We start from the raw sequence: 20,827 nt of genomic DNA on the forward strand, positions 1-20,827 counted from the left end.
AATAGCACACATCAGAAATTATTGAAGGCTTTCACCATGAAAATGTGATCAGTTTATTCTATGCAATCATTTTCAGAACTGTAATTTTTTTTTAAGGACCTCAATATCACCGTGAAATATTCACATTTTATTCATTTTACAGCTTTTTACATTTTACAGCACACGCATCACATGGCTCTCAGAAAGTAAAAAGACACCTGGCCTGTTTACAACTGCACTATCCACTAATGAACACTAGGTGGCGATATCGAAATACTAATGTTCTCATGCAGAGCGTGGATTCGTGCGGCGCAAGACTACAATACATCTGAATTGTCAGCATTTTAATCCCACGTCTTGTGTAATGTAATAAAAAATCTACAGCAGCAACCATAATTCTTAAATTATAGCTGTACTTTTTATTACATGAATCAAACATTTATTCAAAATGTGGGATTAATATGTGGGCAATTCCTACACACTATATTGCTGTATTGTGTCTCACTAATTAATGCTCTGCTTTAGAATATGACATTCTGTTCCTAATTATAAATGACAGAAAAAAATGTTGACAAAATAATAACACCCCAATTCCTCAACTCCCTAAATCTGCACAATGTCACTGACTGACACTACCTGATCAGGATGGCCTATGGCATTATAGTACCAGGCCAAAGGGCCATGTTCTATCCTAATGACTAACTTGAATATTTAGCCCTCTGTGGGGAAATGCTGCTTCTTTATGCTATGATAGCAATGTGAACGGTACAAAAATGATGATTATTATTGTGAATGTCAGTCTGGTAAATGTATATAAAACGGACTGGGCATATACTGTATATTGTGGTTATGGTATTATATGCATTTCTCCAGGGATATGCTGCACGGTAAAAAAGGTTCAGATGTTCCTTTGCAATATAATGAAATGGTTTGTTCATTCTTGCCTCATTTCTCTTTGGTTTATTGTGGTTCCTTTGGAGCGTGAGAGCAGCTGTATCTGCAGCTCCAGGTTGAGCGCCCCACTGACCTCTCTCTCTCTCCCCAGAGAGAGTGCACAGGCCTGGGGGTGTGGGCTTCTGTCCGGGCCTCTGCCACAGAGCTCCGTTTACTGTGACACAGAACAACTCATCTGCACGGCACCATATTCTCACAGAGCTCTTCACACAAACAAGAGGACACACAGGCTGCAAGCCAACAACTTCCAGAAATGAATCCAACAAACCATTTCATTAGGCGCCATCCATTTTCTTTTATTAGTGGTTCTTTTGACATAACTGCTTCAGTTCATCGAATCCACCAGGACACATTAAATGCAACTCTTTACACAACAAACCTTAATGTCATTAGCTTTGCTTAAGAAGATGCAGAGACGAGCTAAATCAGACATCTGAACAAATTCAACTTCATTTCACGTACCCTGAAAAAGAGCTTTTCTTGTACAAACATGTATAAGAATGAATGTTAGGGGAAAAAACTGAAACTACCAAAAAATGTTATGTACCTAGTACAGAATTAAATAGGAATGGAATAAAAAGGTAAATAATACCTAAAACACATGACAGCACAAATCATACCTGCCAGAAAAGGAAACGCATAAATAACCATCACAGATATCAAAACAAAATCCTTCTAGCATTTCCTAATTCTTCAGATCCTGGGTTGCCATGGTAACAATATGTAACAAAGCACTGGGTATGGACTCTCAACCCTCCTTTACTTATATTCAATAATATTATCTACACACATGCACACAAACATACACCCCAACTTGCTTTACTCATTCTACACACTCATAATCCACTTAACTTAATCCCACTTAACCTTTGGTTGCAGTTATGCTCAGGGAGAGAGGTCAGGGTGGGGTAGGTTAGGTTGAGTTCCGGAGCAATTCCATGAGCCCTTACACACATAGCAAACTGAAACTTTGTGTTTCATCTGAAACTGGGGCCCACAGTAGTCCATTAACGTGAAATGTTAATACCTCAGAGATGATAGAGGATGGGAGGTCAGCATTAAGGTTTTAGTGTATTACAAGGCTTTGTGTAGCACAAAATAAAATGACATCAACCACTGGTAAATGTGCATTTAACATGTTTCTAAATCTCATTCGAAAAGGTGACTGACCATATCAGGTTAGAATAACACAGGTATTTACACGTAGAAAAAAATGTTTTGATGTACATGATATATCTACAAATATTAGCTTTTGAACGAGACAATGTAATTCCCCGGAACACCATCAATGCAATAGTGCCTGTCCAAAGCATGCACAGTGCTGAAAGATGCTTCCCAAATGTCCGTCAGGAGTGAGCCAACCAGCAGCCCACTCCATGGAGAGAAGACACACTTCCAAAAAGTAAAGGAAACCATCTGTACCAGGGTCCCCTGATGCTGTATTGAGCAGCCTTGGCTTCGTCAGGCAGACTGTCTGTTCCTCTGATAGGTGCACAAAGCAGGGGCAGTACCTTCTCCACTCTTCTCCTCGTCAATCAGAGAGATAGAAAAGGTCACAAAGAGATGAACGATCTGTCCTGAAACGTCCAGGTAGAGCAGCCAAGAGCATCTTCAGCAGGTTGGATTGTCTGTCCCTCAACACTGGGATACCATTCACTTCTCAGACACAGTGAGCCACGCGACTCATCTCCCGAGGACGTCTTCACCGTTTATACTCTACTTAGTAGAGTAGACCTGGAAAAAAGAAATAGAAACCATGAATCAGCATATTCTTTTTTTTTTCTTACACAGTTGGTGTACAGGAGATGTAATAAATCAGAAAGCTCCATTAAGAATCCTTTCAGGGTCGGTGAAAGGCAGCCATAAATTTGGCCACACACAGGAGGTGAGCGAGACACTCATTGAACCCTGTGAACACTCAGATGCACCGCACAGGAGGCGAGCGAGACACTCAGCGAGCCCTGTGAACACTCAGACAGCCGCAGAGGGAGGCTACAGGTTTCACTGCACTCGTCCCTGTCTGTGCTCGGTCCTTCCTCAAAGGCAGAGGCCCGTTTCCTTCTGCTGAAACATTCAGAGCCGTGCCCATTCAACCCCTCGTACTGACTCAGCACAAACTCAAATTCAAAAACTGCCGCAGGAAAAGACAAGATGAAAATCTGACACGTTGTGTTGGATCAGGATAAAAACTGTGTTCAGAGCCAAAAGGTCTCCCTCCCGGTCAGGCAGTGCTGAGACAAGGAGAGCGCTATATAAATGCAGGCATTTACCATTTGCCATTCATCTGACTGGGTAACTCCATGAAATGGTCATTCTGCATCCCCGTTAACTCAAATGAAATGGTCATTCTGCTGACTGTTGACAATTTTGTGCATGTTAGACAGGGATGAGGGCATATTGACGGGTCAGAATTAAGTCTTGTCCAGGGCTTAATAAGACTAGATTTCTGTGGCTGATGGGACCACGTTTGACATGTTTGATAAATGAAGGGTATTAACCTCAGAGACTTCCAGCTGTCCTTCTCCATATTGTTCTCTGGTCCCTCGCTCTCGTAGGAGGCCAGGAACAGGGCTGTGGGAGGAGAGGACAACATATGTCACCACCGCACCCTGGTCCATTCACTGCAGTGTTATATCTATGAGCAAGGAGCACTGCTGAAAAAAACCTTTACAATATGCTCAAATAAGAAGGAAAAAGATCAGTGACATTTCACAGGGATTTTATCTCACCCTAGGCTGAAAGGACAGGGACTGTACTGCTGTAGCCATATGGATAAGGGCTTGTAAGGTATCATGGTTAGTTAATTAATAACACTGATAAATTCAATCAATCATCAGATTTCATAACGGGGCGGAAGGGGACAGTGACTGGTTTAAAGAGGCATACCATCCTCGCTGAAGACGGGTGCAGTGAGGAGATACTGCAGGACCTTGCGGTCCCTCTCGAAGGGGCACTCCACCTGCTTCCAGGCCATGAAGTCGCCTACCTGCTTGGCCAGTTCCCAGAATTTCTACAACAGAAAAGGAAAATGTTTGGAAATCCAGTTTAGTGCGGAAGTGTACTGGAATGAAAACTTCTACTTCCATATGAGAGGCAGGGCTGTTGCACTTGTGAGGAAAACAGCTGACCTGAATGTGTGTCACACTTCCTCATTTTTATAATTAAAACAGACTGGAAATATCTGCAGTATTCTCAGAAGTGTAATTTCAAACAGTTACTCATTAAAATGTTGCAAGCTGTGTATAAGATGTGCAAAATGTTGCACAAATGACTTACTTCAAAATTAACAAGTCCGTTCGGTAGCCGATTGGCACATCCTTCATTGAGGAAGTAAATATCCTTGATCAACAAGCTGAAGAATGGGATGACAATCTGCAAAAAAAGGTAAAACCATTTTTAGAGCCAATGGCATAATCGTAAAAAACAAGGTAGCCTGTCGGAATATTCCAGTTAATATTCATGTCACAAAGAAAGTCAGCACCCAAAATGAGAATAGCTTCAGTTTAACCGAATAATGTGCTGGGGGAGTGTGGAATAGTAAATCCATCTTTATCCAGCACATAAAACAGGCCTTAGGGAGGAGGGGGTGTTTATGACAGTCCAATGACAGACTGCAGGTGTAATACCCATACCCACTGCACCAGTCGCTTGCAGGAAAGAGCTGCAAACTGAGACATACAAAATGTGGAGTGCAGATGTTGACATGCCTCCTGGTTCTCCAGTAACAGGGGGTAAAGCAAACAGAGTCTACAGCCTAATCACGGGACCCCCCCTCCCCCTCTGCACACACGGCAGCGCAGGGGAAGTGATTTACGCACAGAGAGACAGACCACTTGGTCCCCTCGTCCTTTTGATTCTGCAGCGTCCTCTCACCAAAAGGGTGCTGGCTACTTTGGGTTTGGAAGATTTCTGTTTCCCACTCACTTTTCCCTTCTGTCCCAGTGGTAAGATCAGAATAAAACCTTCTTCTCAATAAGACTTGAGCAACATTTTGGGTGGTCTACAGACCGAGTCAGGAGATTCCATGCTTATTTTGGGTCAGTGGCATACAGCTCAACTAGCACAAAGCTTATCGGTCCATTCATGGTCAGAAGTGCCTTATCTTGATTCAGTTAATGCTCATGTACAGAACGATTTTCATCTTGGGGCTCTTACAATGACTGATATAACCTAATTAGAGTTAAAGGAAAGCATGTTATATAAATGTAACTGCTGCCGGGAAGAGGGGGAAAAACTGCTCTTCTTGGAAAGATCATGCTGTCCAGGAATTCTGCTGAGTTTGCCTGGGAGAATTCTGACCTCTGTCAAGATGCGCACAACTACCCCTACAGGGCCAACAACACATAGGCAAATTCACTCTCCAAAACAGCATCTGCAGTGCACACTTCCAAAAGTCTAGCTGAAAAGTATCAACTTCAGTCACAGTACAACTTTGTACTGGTATCATAATAATGGCTGAGTACTGTACTGCAGCTTCAAGATGGCTCTCCGTGGGTGGGAGACCGCAGTACAAAATGTGAAATGGCCACTTGCCATATTTTTCCAGAAGGGAACAGTACACATTTAAAAAGAGGAAATTAAGTTTTTTCTTTTTTCTTTTTTACATCAAATCATTGGACGGTCCTTTTCTCAATTTCTCAGTGACTGTACACAGAATTACATAACACTGATATTAAAGGTGCCAAGGTTATTTATTGTTATTGCTAAATGGCTTTGAAAGGCTTATTTGCCAAAACTGATGGAAGTGGTTTGAATCCCCCCAATTTTTTTTACATTATATCCAGGAAGTCATCTGACACTCACTTTCACATTACATAATAACCAACTGGTATATGGTTTCAATTTTATGGATGGAAAATAATGTGTTTACTCATCTTTTCCCTACATTTTGTGAATTTCATGGGAACTGTATTCTGTAATTATAGCATACATCCCAACTTTGCACACACAAAAAGTGCAACGATTGTCTGTTTGCAGAAATCAAACTTTAATAAAACGCTTAAAACGATTCCACAAATATGTGTATTGTGGATTATGCCAATCAGATTTCTGAACTAATGGGTTTAGTTGTTAGGTTTAACAGCCCAGAAAGGCTCGCACTGTCTGTATAACGTACCTTCTCTCTGGTGCTGTTAGCCGTTATGGCTCGCTGTGTGGCTCCACGCAGCGCAGTGCGGTAGTTGTAGAAATTGCTGGAAGGGTCCATTTGGTGCTGCAAGATTGAGGGAGAAGCCGAATATTATGAAGAGAATAAGTGGAGGACTCTCCTGTGAATCATTATGATGTTTAACAGATCTCACACATATACTGCAGGAGAGTAACTGGTTGGTACACTCTCAGAACAAAAGGAGGAGGACTGTGGAGGTACATTTTTGTTCTTCAAGGATCAAATTTCCCAAATGTACCCTGAAAGTACATTAATGTTTTCTTTGGGTACAAATGAGTACATTTTCCAAGCAAGAAAGTAGTAATTAACTAAATACTGCTAGTGAGTTTTATGTATCTATAGGGTACCACCCCTGCGACAATCATTTGTATGTTTTTAGGCACTTTTGGTACCTTTATTTCTGAGTGTAGATGTACGCATTGCTGGATTTTACAGTTGTTTTGCTTCTTTTATATTTGTGCTAGTGTATACACAGGGCTCTTAGAATGACCTCCTGAGCTGTGATCCCTTATCTGTTACCCACTCTGATTTTTGCCTGTTTGAATAAAGCAAAAATGAAAATACAAAGGAGGGGTAACTGTCATCTCTCATCCCAAAGTAGCGAGGTTTCAGGGGAGAACAGCACTTCACCACGGCCGCAGAAATCCCTCAATAACCCTGGTAGGAGGAGGGGAACCGAGGCCTCATCTAACACTGATTTACTGGTAACAGGCTGCCTGATCCCATAATCCCCTCCCGTTGTATGCAGGGGATAAGTTCAGGAGTCCTCTGTCTGTGCAGCCTGGCTGCTGGGAGAGGGGGCGTCTGACGCCGTCCTTGCTGACCGCCCACCTGGTCCTTAGACCCTACTACTCCTCCATCTCTGCGCTGGCAGAACGATTTACATCTGAAAATGAGTTCTTTAAGGACGGCGCCCCCCTGTGGGGACAGCAGGCGGAGGTCACAGAGGCATCATGCTGATGATTTAGAGTCTATGGGGGGAAGCTGAATACACTGCCCTTCAGACATGCCCAGGACATCGACTGACCTGCAGCAGGTGCCTCCACGGAAGACACCTACACGGCCTAATAACACATCCCACTCCTTACACTGACAACAGCCTAGTATATACACCACAGGCTGCAATATCTACAATACTAGCAGGGGTTGACAAGCATTACTACCTTCACTTGATAAGAGACACTTGTGGAACTGGAGCGCATCACATGCAGGCTGAGAGGTCTGAGTCAGTGGTTGAAAGAGCAGTGGCCCTGAGAAACCTACACACTCTTGCGTACGTGAGTCGAAATAGGGCTGATGCTCGTGTGCTTGTCTTCCTACTCACTCATCGTCACAAGCGCACCAACGTGCCTCCATCCACCGACTCGATGAGTCATCATCACCCACAGCACAACAACACAGTGCAGTGCAGCCCACACGGAGCTGAACCTCCACACCACACAGAGCTGAACCTCCACACCACACGTCCTTACCTCCAGGATATCAAACTTGGCCGTTTTCACCTTGCCCCAGGTCTTCCTCAGCCGGGACACGGGACTCATGTTCATGCCAGCTGGAAAGGGGCAGAAATGAGGAGTGGTTTAGAGATTACAGCAATGTAATGGGCAACGGACATGGTTGTGGCTAGACAGACAAACACCCAGACAAACACCCAGCTGCTGTCTATCCGCTGTGTCCCAGAAACGGCAACATAGCCTCCACAGGAACAATGGCTTTAGGGCCTGATCGTGTTTAGCATATGGCAACGGGCTGTGTCCATGTCCAGACCGGCCCTTTACTGCAGAAGACTCTCCCCACAGCCCCAGTGCAGAGTCAGAGATCTGCCTTTAAGAGGCATACATTTACTGAGAGACAAAGAAGATAAATACTCGGTTATTGTAGCTCAGAGATCCCGTGTCTGTTTTTTCAGTGTATTGTTTGCGTGGCATACTGCAGGCGCTCTGTAGCATCTGTCGTGAAAATGGGTCAGAGAGATATGACATCTGAGAAGATAAATCTGACTGAATGAGGTCTGAATGTTGTTTTCTATTTCTTCTTCAAATTATGCTCATACAACAAACACAAAATGTTTCTTTCAGGGCGTTGTTTTCCTGGCAACCCCATCTCCAGAGGAACAGCAGTTTATTGACAAAGGATTTTTCACTGCTAACAGGTGCTAGCTACAAAAACATTAAAAGCCAGCGATACAGAATTTCGCGAATGGCCCCGGGGCCAACACGGCAGCCCGGACCCCCTTTCACAGCGCACAATGTCAGAGCCGCATGCTGTAAAACAAACACAACCTTTCTCACGACTTGTTTGTTCTTTTCTCCGGAGTTTAATTTCCCCCTCCATCTCCCAGGAGAGAGCATGTGTAAGGCCCTGCCATGGGGCAGGGTCTCCAGGGAGAGGCAGGGCTGGGACAGCTGGCTCCCCTCTCCCCCGTCAGAGAGCCTGCCAATACCCCTCTACCCAGCCTGCCCCGACCATCTGCCTGCACCGAGCAGCTCCACCGAGCAGCTCCACCAACGCAGTGCGCCTCGGCACCCCCCCTCCCTCCCGCACGGACAGCTGGCTCCCCAACCACCATACAGGCCTGCTCCCTCCTGCTGGGGTAGGGTCCCCACAACCCATGATGCTACACGTGTCTGAGTTCAGCTCAGGAGCATTTCACCACACGTTTGCTCTCTCTTTACCCGGCCCTCTCCAGGCTCTATTTTGTTATTCTGTTGTACACCATTATCTGGGATTCAAAACTGCTGGAAACAATGTTGAATTGTTGAATTAACATATCATTAATTGCAGAGGAGAGATTTTGGTATGTAGTGTCCAGAAAAGAGGCATCCTGAGCCTGTGTCTGAAACCTTTTCTAAAAAGAAAATTGCCTTAGACTGGATCCCCCATGAACAAAAGCTTTCTGTGAGGCACAACCTCTGAGAGACAGATGTAGAAACAAAGCTTTTCTCGCAGGAAAGAAGGTACTCACAAATAATGGCCATCATAGAATTGAAGTTTCCAATGTTGAAGCATTCCCGCGCCACGTCGATGAAGAACTCGATGACCCGTGCTCTCTGCTTCTTCTTCACCGGCTGTGTGGGGACAAAGGGGAGCAATTAACCCTTTGAGCAAAGTGCGGAGGGTCGGAGGACAAGGAGACCAACAATGACATCAGAGCGCGCTCTCACCATGCAGATCTCCGTGGCCACCAGATAGCTGAGTCTGTTGAACCACTCCACGTACGTCTGCAGGCTGCTCGCCTTCTTGCGATCGCTGAAGCAACTCTGTTGGGAAGACAAATGGCCATGTCATGAAACTCCCAAAATACTTCAATAAGCTCTTTCTTAATCAAGAGCTAAGAGACAACAATTGCATTCTATTATTTGTGCAGCTTTGATGACGAGTGTTGGGCACAGTCTTTGGAAATATTTTCCCATTCCCTGAATTGACAGAGCAGGCCATTAAGACTTGGATAAGTGGACATTCCCGTTTCAATAGCAGCTACCTTGCATTCCACTCCTTTCTCCCATGCCTCTGGCTGCCCCACCCACTTTGAGTGGTCAGACTTCCTTTTGAAGGGCTCCGCCGTCCGTCATTACTTTCGGTGTCACGCCTTCCAATTACAGGCCAGTGGAGGCGGACCGGCCAAGGGGTCACAAACAGACATGGGGGTAGTGAAGTGTTTCCCGCCAAATCACTGGAGTTGGTGTTGCCTAGCAGCCAGAGCTATAAACATTTGCTTGACACAAGACCATCTAAGGAGTCCTTGGCCAGTCTGTGTAGAGTTTTTGCCAGGCTATTGTTAACAAATATGCTATTCAATGTAACTAACGGGCAGAACTGGAGCTATCAGGTCTTTGTAGTGTCTAGGCTCCACAGTCTGCCATTTCAATGCCATCTCTATATTTAGAAGGAGGAAGGACTGGAGATTTAGAAGCAAAGGGGAAATCCTGGTCATCCAGAATGTGATTACGGTTAGACAAGTTATGTTTAACTTTGCTTAACCTTTTTTAGCCTTAAGATGAATAAATAAACCATATACCACAAAAAATAGTTGCCCATTACCTCCTTAATGTTTATGGACAATGACAGCACTCAGATTTTTCCAGTGCTCGAGGCAGTAAGGGTGATTTAATTTCAGTAGAATTTTCATTCTCGATCAGTCGACCAAAGCACTCATTAGCCGAAACTGTGCAGGAACTTGCCGAGAGCCAGACTCTTATGTAACCAAAGATTGCATGCGGACAAGGTCTGTTCTGACAGAAACATATAGGCCACAATACCTTATCATTATCCAGAGGGTCTTTCTGAACAAAAGCCTGGATGAATTCCTCAGGGCCGATGTAACTTAGTCGCTCCTGAAATACACAACCAGACAATGCAATTTCACTCCCACATATGATGCAATTTGTCAATATTTTTCCCAGAATCTCAAACCTAAGGAAATGTGCTGTAAAATGTTTATTCAGACAAACAGAAGGAATAAATGACTCCATGCTTGCTGGGGGAGTGGTTGGCTGTGACACAACGAGAGCCCAGGTGTAAATCGCTGGTGGAAGCGGACAGGAAGTCCATGGCTCACTCACCAGCTCTATGTGAGTGAGCTGCTGGGCCATAGCGAAGGAGTCGTTGCAGATGCTCAGGATGTCCCTCTGGATGGACAGGGGCTTGGTCTTCAGTGCGGCCATCCTGTCTGACGCCGTGGCGTTCAGCTTGGCCAGCAGCTCCTCGTACTGGCTGAGCGTGGTCAGCTTGCGGATCAGGGCCTGCATCATCTGCTGGACGGCCTTCCGAAAAATCTGCGCCGAGCCAGACAAAGAGGAAGACCGTCAACATTTATGGCCGTCGCTGTTTACCACATTCAACACCAGGCTTGGGTCTACTGTTATATGCTGCCTGGGAAAGGCACAACGTACCAGAAAAACTAAATAATCACCCAGTGAACTTTGGACTGCTGTGTGTGCGTTTTAGGGGTGATTGTCCACGGACTGTAAAGGAGCTCCACTGAGGCTTAATGGAATGGCCGGTCATAATGGGGTCAAAGAGTGCACGCCATCTCTTCATTACTCAATGTGCTGGTGAATCACAGGACACGAGCCGACAGCCTTAGAAAACTCCAGACCTACGGTATCATAGAGATACACCCTATCTCTCCTATACTCACACCCCTATCCTGATCAATGTTCTTCATTCATTTGTACATTTGCAGAACCAAATCTGTGTGGCTTTGCATGATTGCATTCCTTAAACCAAGGAATGTAAATATACAATATACTACATATACTGTAAGATATCTGAGAGACTTGTACATTCAGCAAGCTCTAGATCTGAAGTTCAGGCGGGGTAATTTAGAAGGCCGGCTTCTCGGTGATAGATGTGCGAAGCCGGCACTAAAACTCCTTGCTATTTTCCAGAGCTGTCCGTGTGATTCTGGGGCACCTGTGAAATTGGACTGTCCCCCATCCATCAGCCAGGTACAGTGAGGACACGGACAAGGCAGACGAACATGGGCCCTATCAGTACCTCAGCGCCATAAATCCATTTCAGCACAAAGCACTTCACCTCCTATCTGCTACTGTCTAGACACTTCTTTGAGTCTTGATTAAGTCAAGTTAAGTTGTTCCAGCAGGCTAAAATACAAACACAGAGCTCTGATAATTAGGGAGTATGTAAGGGACACACATCCGAGCACATGATATGATATATTCCGTTCAGAAAGGTTTAAGTGCTGTCTGTGGAACCTGAAAACATCCTGAGAACAGGTTCATAGGGTAATCCTATTATGATGAAGTACTACTTGTTTTTGAGACGGTCGTGTGGCTGGGTTAGAGATGAAAAAGAGTATCGCCGATTGCCTCTTTAAAGTTCACCATCTGGAAAAGCACCACAGTCTGCTAGAAACAGAGGATGTGTATATTTAGAAACATTCCAGGGGGAAAAAACAACTAACTGCCATTTTCAAACCACATGCCCCTTAGTTGTTGTGACATACAGTGTTAAACAGCTCAGCTGCTGTTGTGCGTCCAAGCCCAGCCTTGGCATCAGACTGCATGCTGGGAAAAGTCAACAGCAGGGCTCGTGGGATGACCTCGTCTGGGGAGACCAGTGACCTCCCCCACTGACCATTTTCAGTCGTGTGACATCACGTCATGGCAGAGACATGGACTGCCACTGTGTAAACAGAGGCTGATGGGGACTGGTCATATCTGCACTGAGACAGAAGCACTCAGGCCTCGCAGGTCAAGCCTAGGGCACAGGTCGTCTCTGCCATAGCTGAAAAACATTATTCCTCATATAGTTCACCACTTCCATAATGACAGCCTTTAAATCCCATGGTAAGAGGAACAATGTGGTCTGGAATCCACCACAAACAGACGTTGAAGGATTTATTCTATTTAGGGCTTTTACCGTCCTGTCTAATTTCAGTCAGTACTGAGGTCAAGGAATGGCTGCCACTTTGGAGGTGTACATAAACTCACAGAAATTACTCAAATTATGCATTTATCTCTTCAAAATGGACAAACAACACAACAAACTGTGAGTTAGGTGTAGTCAACTTTGTATCTGGAGTTTGCCTTTCTGTGTGTGTGTACCATTTGTAATCCTCTTTGCAGTGATTTGGTTTTACATGATGAGTTCCGAATATTGAAAAGCACTTGTGAAAACAGCCATCATTGTCTTTATGCCGTTTCATTACAATACATAAAGGAAAGCACTGTACTTGGCCCAGTCCTCCAAGTACTGCATTTTACCAAGCGTATACTGTGCAAAGAGCATCTCTCCAGCCAGTATCTGATTTAAACAGAGGCTGTGCAGTACACAACTCCAGTAGTTCACAATGTACAGTAAACAACTAGGGCCTACTTGTGCACTGACATGACACTGGTCTCTGTGTAACTATGAATGCAGCCTTATGACCAGCAAACAGAAACCTAACTGACAAATCATCATGTGGACAGGGCTGGATTTTCACTGATGGAACTATCTGGTTTGAAATAGCCGAAAGCCATCAACTGGTCTATCTATGCGTAAACATAGTGTGAACCCACTGATGGAAATGAGAAAACTCGTTTTGGTTGGCTAGGCATGTCATGGTACAACACCCCTGATTCTCAGCGAAAATGCATTTTGCTGAATGTGAAAAAGGTCTTCATTGTTCACTTTATTCCCGTAAGTCTATGCAATGCAATGTCAACCTCACAAGACAAAATTAAGTCGAAGCCCGCCCACCCGTTTCAAAAACTTGTGTGACATAGTCTGTCCTCTAGAACCCACTCTTTGGCATTGGCTCCCTGTTCAAAATAGAGGACAGCAAATGCAAGCACATACATGTAGGAGCCAAAGGTCCACGGCTGAACATCAGGAGGAGGTCACCGAGGCTGCTTGTGTGGGTCAGAGGTCACTGATGAAATTGATCCTCAATGGATAATCAATATCAGGTTCATGTAATGCCAGATGACTCATCTAAACACAGCTAATCTTTTCATGGAAGTGGTAATCTGGACAGATGTGTGGGTGACTTCGCTCACTGACCTTCTGCCTCAATGATCACTAAACTCCCCTTTATCAATGATCGGGGTGTAGTTTCCCTTCCGTCACTATGCACTGAGAAACCACCATCGTCTGCGGGGTTGGGGGGTGCATTTGATCAAAGCAGCGAAACAACTACAATCCTCTAAAGAGAGATGCTACCATGATCCACGATATGCCAGTATGGATCGCATCTGATGGTGAAAATCTCCATGACATCTGACATTTCTTAACACACAAAAGATGAAACTTGACAGCTGAGGCCTGTGGAGCAAGGGTATGCTAAACCCATAACACACACGTCAGCACAAGTGGAACAATTCAAATGCTGTCTAAGGAAAGGCACTAGAGCTGACTAAAGCTGCTACAACCCTGAACAATACAGCTTTTCTTTTTATGCAGTCAGGCTCTCTAAAAGCTTTGTGGCTCGGAAACAGTCCCCTCCCCAGCCTCCAGTTTTTGGCAGCTCTGGTTCCTGGTTCCCTGTGTGTCACCCTTCCAAAACCATTTTAACTGTCAAACTCAGGACATTGGATCAGTTCACAGGCAACCAACACTCAGGCTTAATTAAAATGCCTGTTGTGTGTAACTGAACAATTGTGGACTGAACACATACAAGACTATCAAAAATTGCCTCTCACAAACCAGATCAGGAGTGACTGAAGAGTATGGTAGAGAGTGTCTGTTGTGCCTTTCTTTGGGGAACATGAAACCTGGGAGGCACAGAGGTCAGGCGGAAAACTGACCTCATCTCCGCAGGAGATGCGATGGGTGAGCTCCTTCAGACTGCGCATCATGCGCTCATCCCTGAAGTCGTAGGGGAACGTCTCCGTCCACTCGCTCAGCAGCTGCACCATCTTCGGGGCAATGTTCCTCAGTCTCATCTGGAGTGACAGAACAGGTTCAGACACAGATACACACACAAACACACACATTTTACACCCATGAAGGCTTTGTATATGGAAAAACTTTCAAAATATCTTTTCCTTATATTTCTATCAAAATGCAATTAGGTATCTGGATATGTGTATTTGCTTATAGCGGGGAGGTGGTCACATGAAGTCTGATGAATATCAATATGCTATGAACAGTGAACTGTGAAAGTGGACTGAAATGGTCAAGGATAGACAGACAGTTGGCATAAGTACTGAGCAGTAGACAGTGGGTATATGTACCGGGCAGTACACAGTGGGGATTAGTACAGGGCCGTACACAGTGGGGATTAGTACAGGGCCGTACACAGTGGGGATTAGTACAGGGCCGTACACAGTGGGGTTTAGTACAGGGCCGTACACAGTGGGGTTTAGTACAGGGCCGTACACAGTGGGGATTAGTACAGGGCCGTACACAGTGGGGTTTAGTACAGGGCCGTACACAGTGGGGATTAGTACAGGGCAGTACACAGTGGGGTTTAGTACAGGGCCGTACACAGTGGGGATCAGTACAGGGCCGTACACAGTGGGGATTAGTACAGGACAGGAGAGAGTAGGAGTGGGTGGGCAGCTGGGCACCTTATCTGCCTGAGGGTCGCTGAGTCTCTGGTGCTCCACGCACAGCTGGCACACTCTGGACATGAGCTCATACGGGTGCAGGAAGAGGCGGGAGCTGAGCAGGAAGGTGAAAATGTACGTTCTCTGCGAGACAGTGAAATTACACAGTGAGTATGACCACAAATCTGCCAGCACAGGTGTAGAAGTGCAAATAACATAGCAGTGATTATGTACAAAAGTATAAAAAGTGCATATATATACACTGACTGAGCACTTTATTAGGTGGTCCTGAACACCAGCTTGTTAATGCAAATATTTAATCAGCCTATCACTTGGCAGAAACTACATTTATAAAAGCATGCAGACTGTTTTTCACACCAAATGTCAGAATGGGGAAGAAATGTGATCTAAGTGACTTTGACCGCGGAATAATTGCTGCCAGTCAGGGTGGCTTGAGTATCTCAGAAACTACTCCTGGGATTTTAACGCACAACAGTCTCTAGAGTTTGCAGAGAATGGTGTGGGAAAAAAACAACATCCAGTGAGCAGCAGTTACGTGGGCAAAAATGCCTTGTCAATGAAAGAGGTCAGTGGAGAAGGGCCAGACTGATAAAAGCTGACAGGAAGGTGACAGCAAGGCAAATAACCAAACATTACAACAGTGGTATGCGGAAAAGCATCTCTGAACACACAATGTGTCAAACCTCTAAGTGGATAGGCTACAGCAGCAGAAGACCAATAAGTCTAAAGAATAAGTCTAATACATACTTATTACAGTGCTCACTGAGTGTAGTGTGTCACTACTTCCCATACTATCAAAGATTACGGCTTTTAATGATCATGCTGTACTCTGTAAGTGGTGTAAAGACATGAACTTACATCTGGGTAGTAATCCACATTGGGCACTAAGTGCTGAATGAGAGCTTCCAGGGACCCTGATACAAGGTTGTTGTCATGGTAATACAGGCCACCATAACTGTCTTCCTTTGTTTGGTAAACATTGTTGTTAAATCCGGCACTGCCAAACGCGACCGGAAATGGTGGTGTTTGCGGCATGTTTTCCTGCTGGAGAAAGATGAACAAACAAGCAAGCTTGAGTATGGCAAACAAAACACAGCTCAGCCCACTGACAGAAAAGCAAGTCCTACGACCAGCAGTCTATTAAACAAATAAAGGAACCAGACAAATACAATTCCATGTGCTTCCTGTGACTGCACAATGAAGTTTATGGGATCATAATGCATAATATGAGCCATATCACCTGTGTAACCAACTACAAAATCACGCACAAGCTTCATAATAATTCTCAAGGCTTCATAAAACCTTAATGCATAAAATAGCACAGTCCAAATGAAACTTTCAACCACAATCCCATGGGCTACTGCGAAGTGCTAGCTTACCCTTCTCGTGTAGCGGTTTAACCGCAGTAATTCTGCCCGTCTCTTCGCCCACTCACACGGGAGTTGACACAATGCACCCATTCATAGGGGACGTGATAACGGCGACCGTTTCTGACCTTCAGAACACAGGGCTATCCACGAGCGGTTACTCATCCCGTACCGCGGCTCATGCCTCCGCAGCCTCCCACGAGCCCTCCGGGACGGACAGAGCGCGCTCCAAGAGCACCCGCCCATGAAAAGGTTACGTCTGACTAAATCCGGGCTCGCCCCCTCGGCATGCAAACAACAACAGGCAGCGGTGACCGCGTCGCTCCGTGTGAGCTGCCGTTACCATTTACCCCCGGGCGCCCTCCCTCCTACCCCGCAAAAAGGCCTCTTTCTCAGGCTGATGGGTAACCTTGCGCATGGCAGCACGAGCCAAACTCCCCAGCCCCTTTCTGGCGGGTGCGTTATTAAGCGATTAGGCCCGTCCTCCGGCACGGCGCCTGCTGCAGATACGGTCCTTCGCGCCGCTGGAGCGCACAATGGAGGCATTCGCTGTCCCAGCGGGGGGCCCGGGGGCCCGGAACAATGGGGCAAGTCCACGGCCACCGCCGGCCTATTGTGGAAGCCATTTGGCAAATTACAGCGGGGCCGGGGTCGAGCGGGGAGCGCGGGCTGCTGGGAGATGGGCGAGCCGTGCTAATCCCTCCCTTTCCACAACACGCCCTCTGGAAATGTGCGTGAAGACGAGAGGTGGCCCGTGTGTCACGCTGGCACCCTCCGCCTCTTTACCGCCGTGTGGGCCCCTGTACCGCCGTGGCGACCGGAGCAGCGGTGCGGAGGAAAAACTACGGCAAGAGAGCGGCTTTCCTCACGAGAAACTTTGTTGACGTGAAAGGTTCCGTGATCAACACGAGAAGCACAAAGGCGCTCAAATTAATGCACATTATGCCCTTTTCAAGGCAGTTTATAAATAGGCTTGCGATGTCAAATAAAAGAGAAGGTCCGATAGGCACAATTTGTCAGCTACAGAGCTTTTCATAAAAATAAAAGAAATACTTCTTCCAAGCGTGTGCTTAATCCTAGAAATTAGTAAAACAATGTTTCCCGTCAGAACAACCTAGAATTTATACATATTGGCTCCAGATGACAAATTTATAAACAAATGTGTCCAATACATGCTGAAGGTAGTTTCCCTCCATTGTCTGGCAAAAAGTCTCACTTAAATGACTTATAAGTCAATGAATGCTGTGTGTGCTTCGCTAAAGGCATACCTACAAAGGAGAGTTTAATATCCCTGCAATACAATCAGATTTTATCATGTCGTATGATAACAATATAATAATGAAAATGTGACTAATACATGCAATGGCATAATATCACATGTAATGGATGACATAATATGGACAGTATGTATGGGCTGGGAAGGGAAGTGCTGCAAACGGACTTGTAAAAGATAACTTGAGCCAATACATGATGTGGAAGCTTCACTCCTGGGACGTTCTCTGAGCATGTGGAAAACCGAGTCAATCCTGGACGAATAGCTGACAAGTTGAGTTGCAGTCAGATAACCATGGCCACGGCAAATAGTAATGCAATGCATAATACAGCGGAACATTTCCACTGTATCCATCGCCAAAAGGCATAGCATATTGCAGGGATATTGTAAAATCCAAAATGAGAACTGTGTCACAAAATCTTAACTGATCAGAGTTACACCAGAAAAAAACATGTATTCAGTATGGCTCGTCTTATTGTGCACCTGAAAAAAGTATACTATAATATATCTATTTTTTTATATTACTAGCTTGGGTGGGATTCACTTTATAGAGCATAAATTAAACTGTCGGCTTCCCTGCCAAATACGTGCTGACCACTACCCAAGAGAGTAAGAGAAGCAAAAACAAAACAAAAAATAGAAAGATCAATCCCATAGTTTTTATCTGCTCCTGTCAGTCAGAGTCTTGGGCACGGGAACGTGTTAAGTACTGGCCCTGATTTATACCACTTCAACTCCGCACTATTTCTTCACCCGTCTGCAACTTGAAGCGTCCCTAACCGGATAGATGCATGATACATCCCGTGGTTTTAATGGGTGCATTTTTTTAAAAGCTAAAAGAAAAACAAACCACAAACATAGCAAGCCAACTGAAATAACCAATTTCACAACTGATCCGAGCCATAAACAACAGACACGTCACCCCACTACTCAGCGGCGCATTCCTCTCCACAATACAGAAGGTAGAAATTCAGACACCAGGGAAGCGCTAATTCTCACGCCCGAGTAAACACTCTCCAATGAGAAAACCCCCAAAAAATCACAACACCATGTTCTGTTGTGTGATTTGAATAGGCGAGTAGGCGAGAACCCAATGTTCATAAAGTAAGCTAACCTGGACATAATATCAAATTAATCAGAGAAAACTAGATTCTTATGAATTAGCCATTGTCATTGTTATTGCGGGTAGCGCAACGGAGCCAACAAGACAAGCAGGATATTTAAATGTTCCAAGATCAGATGTGAACACCTGGGAAAAGAATGTTTAGCCTACTTTAGCCACATGCTTTAAGTGTGAAAATAATTTAGTGTTTGTTTAGATTGCCCAATTCTGTCACTTAAAACGTTCTGTAGTTTCGGACTGCATTTTGTCAAAACGCAAATAGCTTTAGCTTAAATTTACAATTAAAATGTTCTTTCTTCCATAAGAACTGTGCGCACTCAATTGATTGTAATATGATTATGTTTTGTGTAGCACTACTAACTTCCAAAGGTGGCAAGACCGATACACAAAAGCTTTATGAATCACAATCCTGGGCTTGACACACACGTGCACTGTACCGCACCGCAAGAAATCTTACAATAAATGAGTTATGCTATTCAAAAATATGGGTAACAATAAACCCGTATTTTAAGATTAAGACTAAGGCGGTGAGCACATCATATACAATTCTAAATTAGATAAGAATGTGAAATAGACTATATTCTCAACATCATTCCAAATAAAAAAAATTAAAAAAACGGAAATCTCGATAACTTACCACAAAATGAACTGGACTGTAGATTTAAGGATCCTTTAGAGACGCAGAAATCAGCAGAAACAAGGGAGGATCCTCGGGAACATATCTGAATCGTATACCCAAGTCTTTTACCTAATCAATTAAACAACCGAATTTTGGAGGAAAACACAGCTGCCTACTGACTTATCTCTCTTTGGATGGTCCGTCAAAGATCAGCACATAGTTATCACAATACGTATCGCAGATGGTTTAATTGCGCTTGGATCGCTGCAGAATATCCACACAAGACGATTTCGTCCGCTCACTGAATAAGCCGAGACAGTCCCACAAAAACAAGAGTGTTCAAATGTATTAGTCATAAAGCCGGGAAACGCAGCGTTCTCATACGCTTAGAGGCATTTAACTACAAGTGCAGTATCCAATCACAGCGACGAACAAACAAATCGAAACGCCAGAGCGATCCTATTGCTTCATTTCCCACAAACCAGCTCGAGCAAAGCGACTAATTAAGTCGGTCTGAATTCGCGATTGCAGACTGTTCACGGAAGCTTACAAATATACAAAATTACTGTATTTTTCATCTGGTAACTCAATCGAAGAAATGTTGATCATGTAAGGCTTTCCTAATGTGATTTTATTTTAAATTCCTGAATTTATTCGATATCGATATAAAAAATAAGGGACAGGGGTCAGTCCAGTTTCCCTGTCCTGGACCAGCACGTTGGGATCAGTCAGACAGTCTTGGCACCAGTCCTGGTATGCTATATAGACCAAATTCATTGCCGACAGGCGTTTGATATTTGGCAAGATATTGCTTTGCACGTTGTACATTTAAATAAAACCATGGCCTTTTATATTTCAGCCTGTGTAGTAGTGTTCTTATCTGAAGTAAAATTACCACGTAGCATCCTTCTATATTAGGAAGGTGATTATACTTACATCACAGAATGTGGATTTTTGTGACAGGCTGCAAACCTGACTGAATCTGTGTTGAATCTATCCTTACAGCCAATTATTAATTGTTTGTAAATTATGTTGTTTGTAGTTGGTCTTTTAAAGATCTTAAGATAATATTAACTTTCAACTAAAATATGCTAGGGCCAGCATTTTTCAAATTCATCTCATGAAACCAGTAAAGCAGTCAAACCTGTTTAGGATTCAAATTTAAAAGCATGGTAACAGCCGCCTCCACTTGGTCAAAGGTCATTATCTTCTTCTGAACAGTGGATAAAGTACTGCACATTAGCATTTACAGTTTATACCCACCATTCTATTCTATTATGGCTACATTTATGAAAATCATGACTCACTACATCAAAACATTTGAGTTA

At 44.5% G+C, this 20,827-nt stretch overlaps 1 protein-coding gene across 3 annotated transcripts; it reads right to left on the reverse strand.

The window, feature by feature from the left end:
* Nucleotides 1–1,203: 1,203 nt before the first annotated feature.
* LOC133141909 (ras-GEF domain-containing family member 1B-A-like) lies at nucleotides 1,204–19,807 on the reverse strand. 3 transcript variants are annotated; one of them, XM_061262735.1, is made up of 14 exons: nucleotides 19,518–19,807; nucleotides 15,976–16,158; nucleotides 15,118–15,240; nucleotides 14,353–14,490; nucleotides 10,663–10,875; nucleotides 10,360–10,434; nucleotides 9,265–9,360; nucleotides 9,066–9,168; nucleotides 7,573–7,652; nucleotides 6,050–6,145; nucleotides 4,210–4,305; nucleotides 3,820–3,943; nucleotides 3,432–3,504; nucleotides 1,204–2,667 (listed from the first exon to the last, which is right to left on the reverse strand). In XM_061262735.1, the coding sequence occupies exons 2-14, from the start codon at nucleotides 16,150–16,152 to the stop codon at nucleotides 2,643–2,645; spliced, it is 1,419 nt and encodes a 472-aa protein (XP_061118719.1). In that variant the 5' UTR covers nucleotides 16,153–16,158; nucleotides 19,518–19,807; the 3' UTR covers nucleotides 1,204–2,642. The 3 variants fall into 3 exon arrangements, with proteins under 3 accessions (XP_061118719.1, XP_061118718.1, XP_061118717.1); XM_061262734.1 differs by having other exon boundaries at nucleotides 15,976–16,161; XM_061262733.1 differs by lacking the exon at nucleotides 19,518–19,807 and adding an exon at nucleotides 16,497–16,630 and having other exon boundaries at nucleotides 15,976–16,161.
* Between the last annotated feature and the right edge of the window lie 1,020 nt (nucleotides 19,808–20,827).

Source organism: Conger conger, chromosome 12, assembly GCF_963514075.1.
Source record: "Conger conger chromosome 12, fConCon1.1, whole genome shotgun sequence".
In the NCBI taxonomy this organism is placed as follows: domain Eukaryota; kingdom Metazoa; phylum Chordata; class Actinopteri; order Anguilliformes; family Congridae; genus Conger; species Conger conger.

What these genes read in the sequence shown, in the direction of transcription:
- LOC133141909 (XM_061262733.1), bottom strand. Translation starts at nt 16,577, where the DNA reads ATGGGTGCATTGTGTCAACTCCCGTGTGAGTGGGCGAAGAGACGGGCA. An exon ending in AGCTCACTCACATAGAGCTG is followed by an intron (nt 10,435 to 10,662) that starts GTGAGTGAGCCA and finishes TGTGTATTTCAG; the next exon opens with GAGCGACTAAGTTACATCGG. An exon ending in CCAAGTTTGATATCCTGGAG is followed by an intron (nt 6,146 to 7,572) that starts GTAAGGACGTGT and finishes TCAATCTTGCAG; the next exon opens with CACCAAATGGACCCTTCCAG.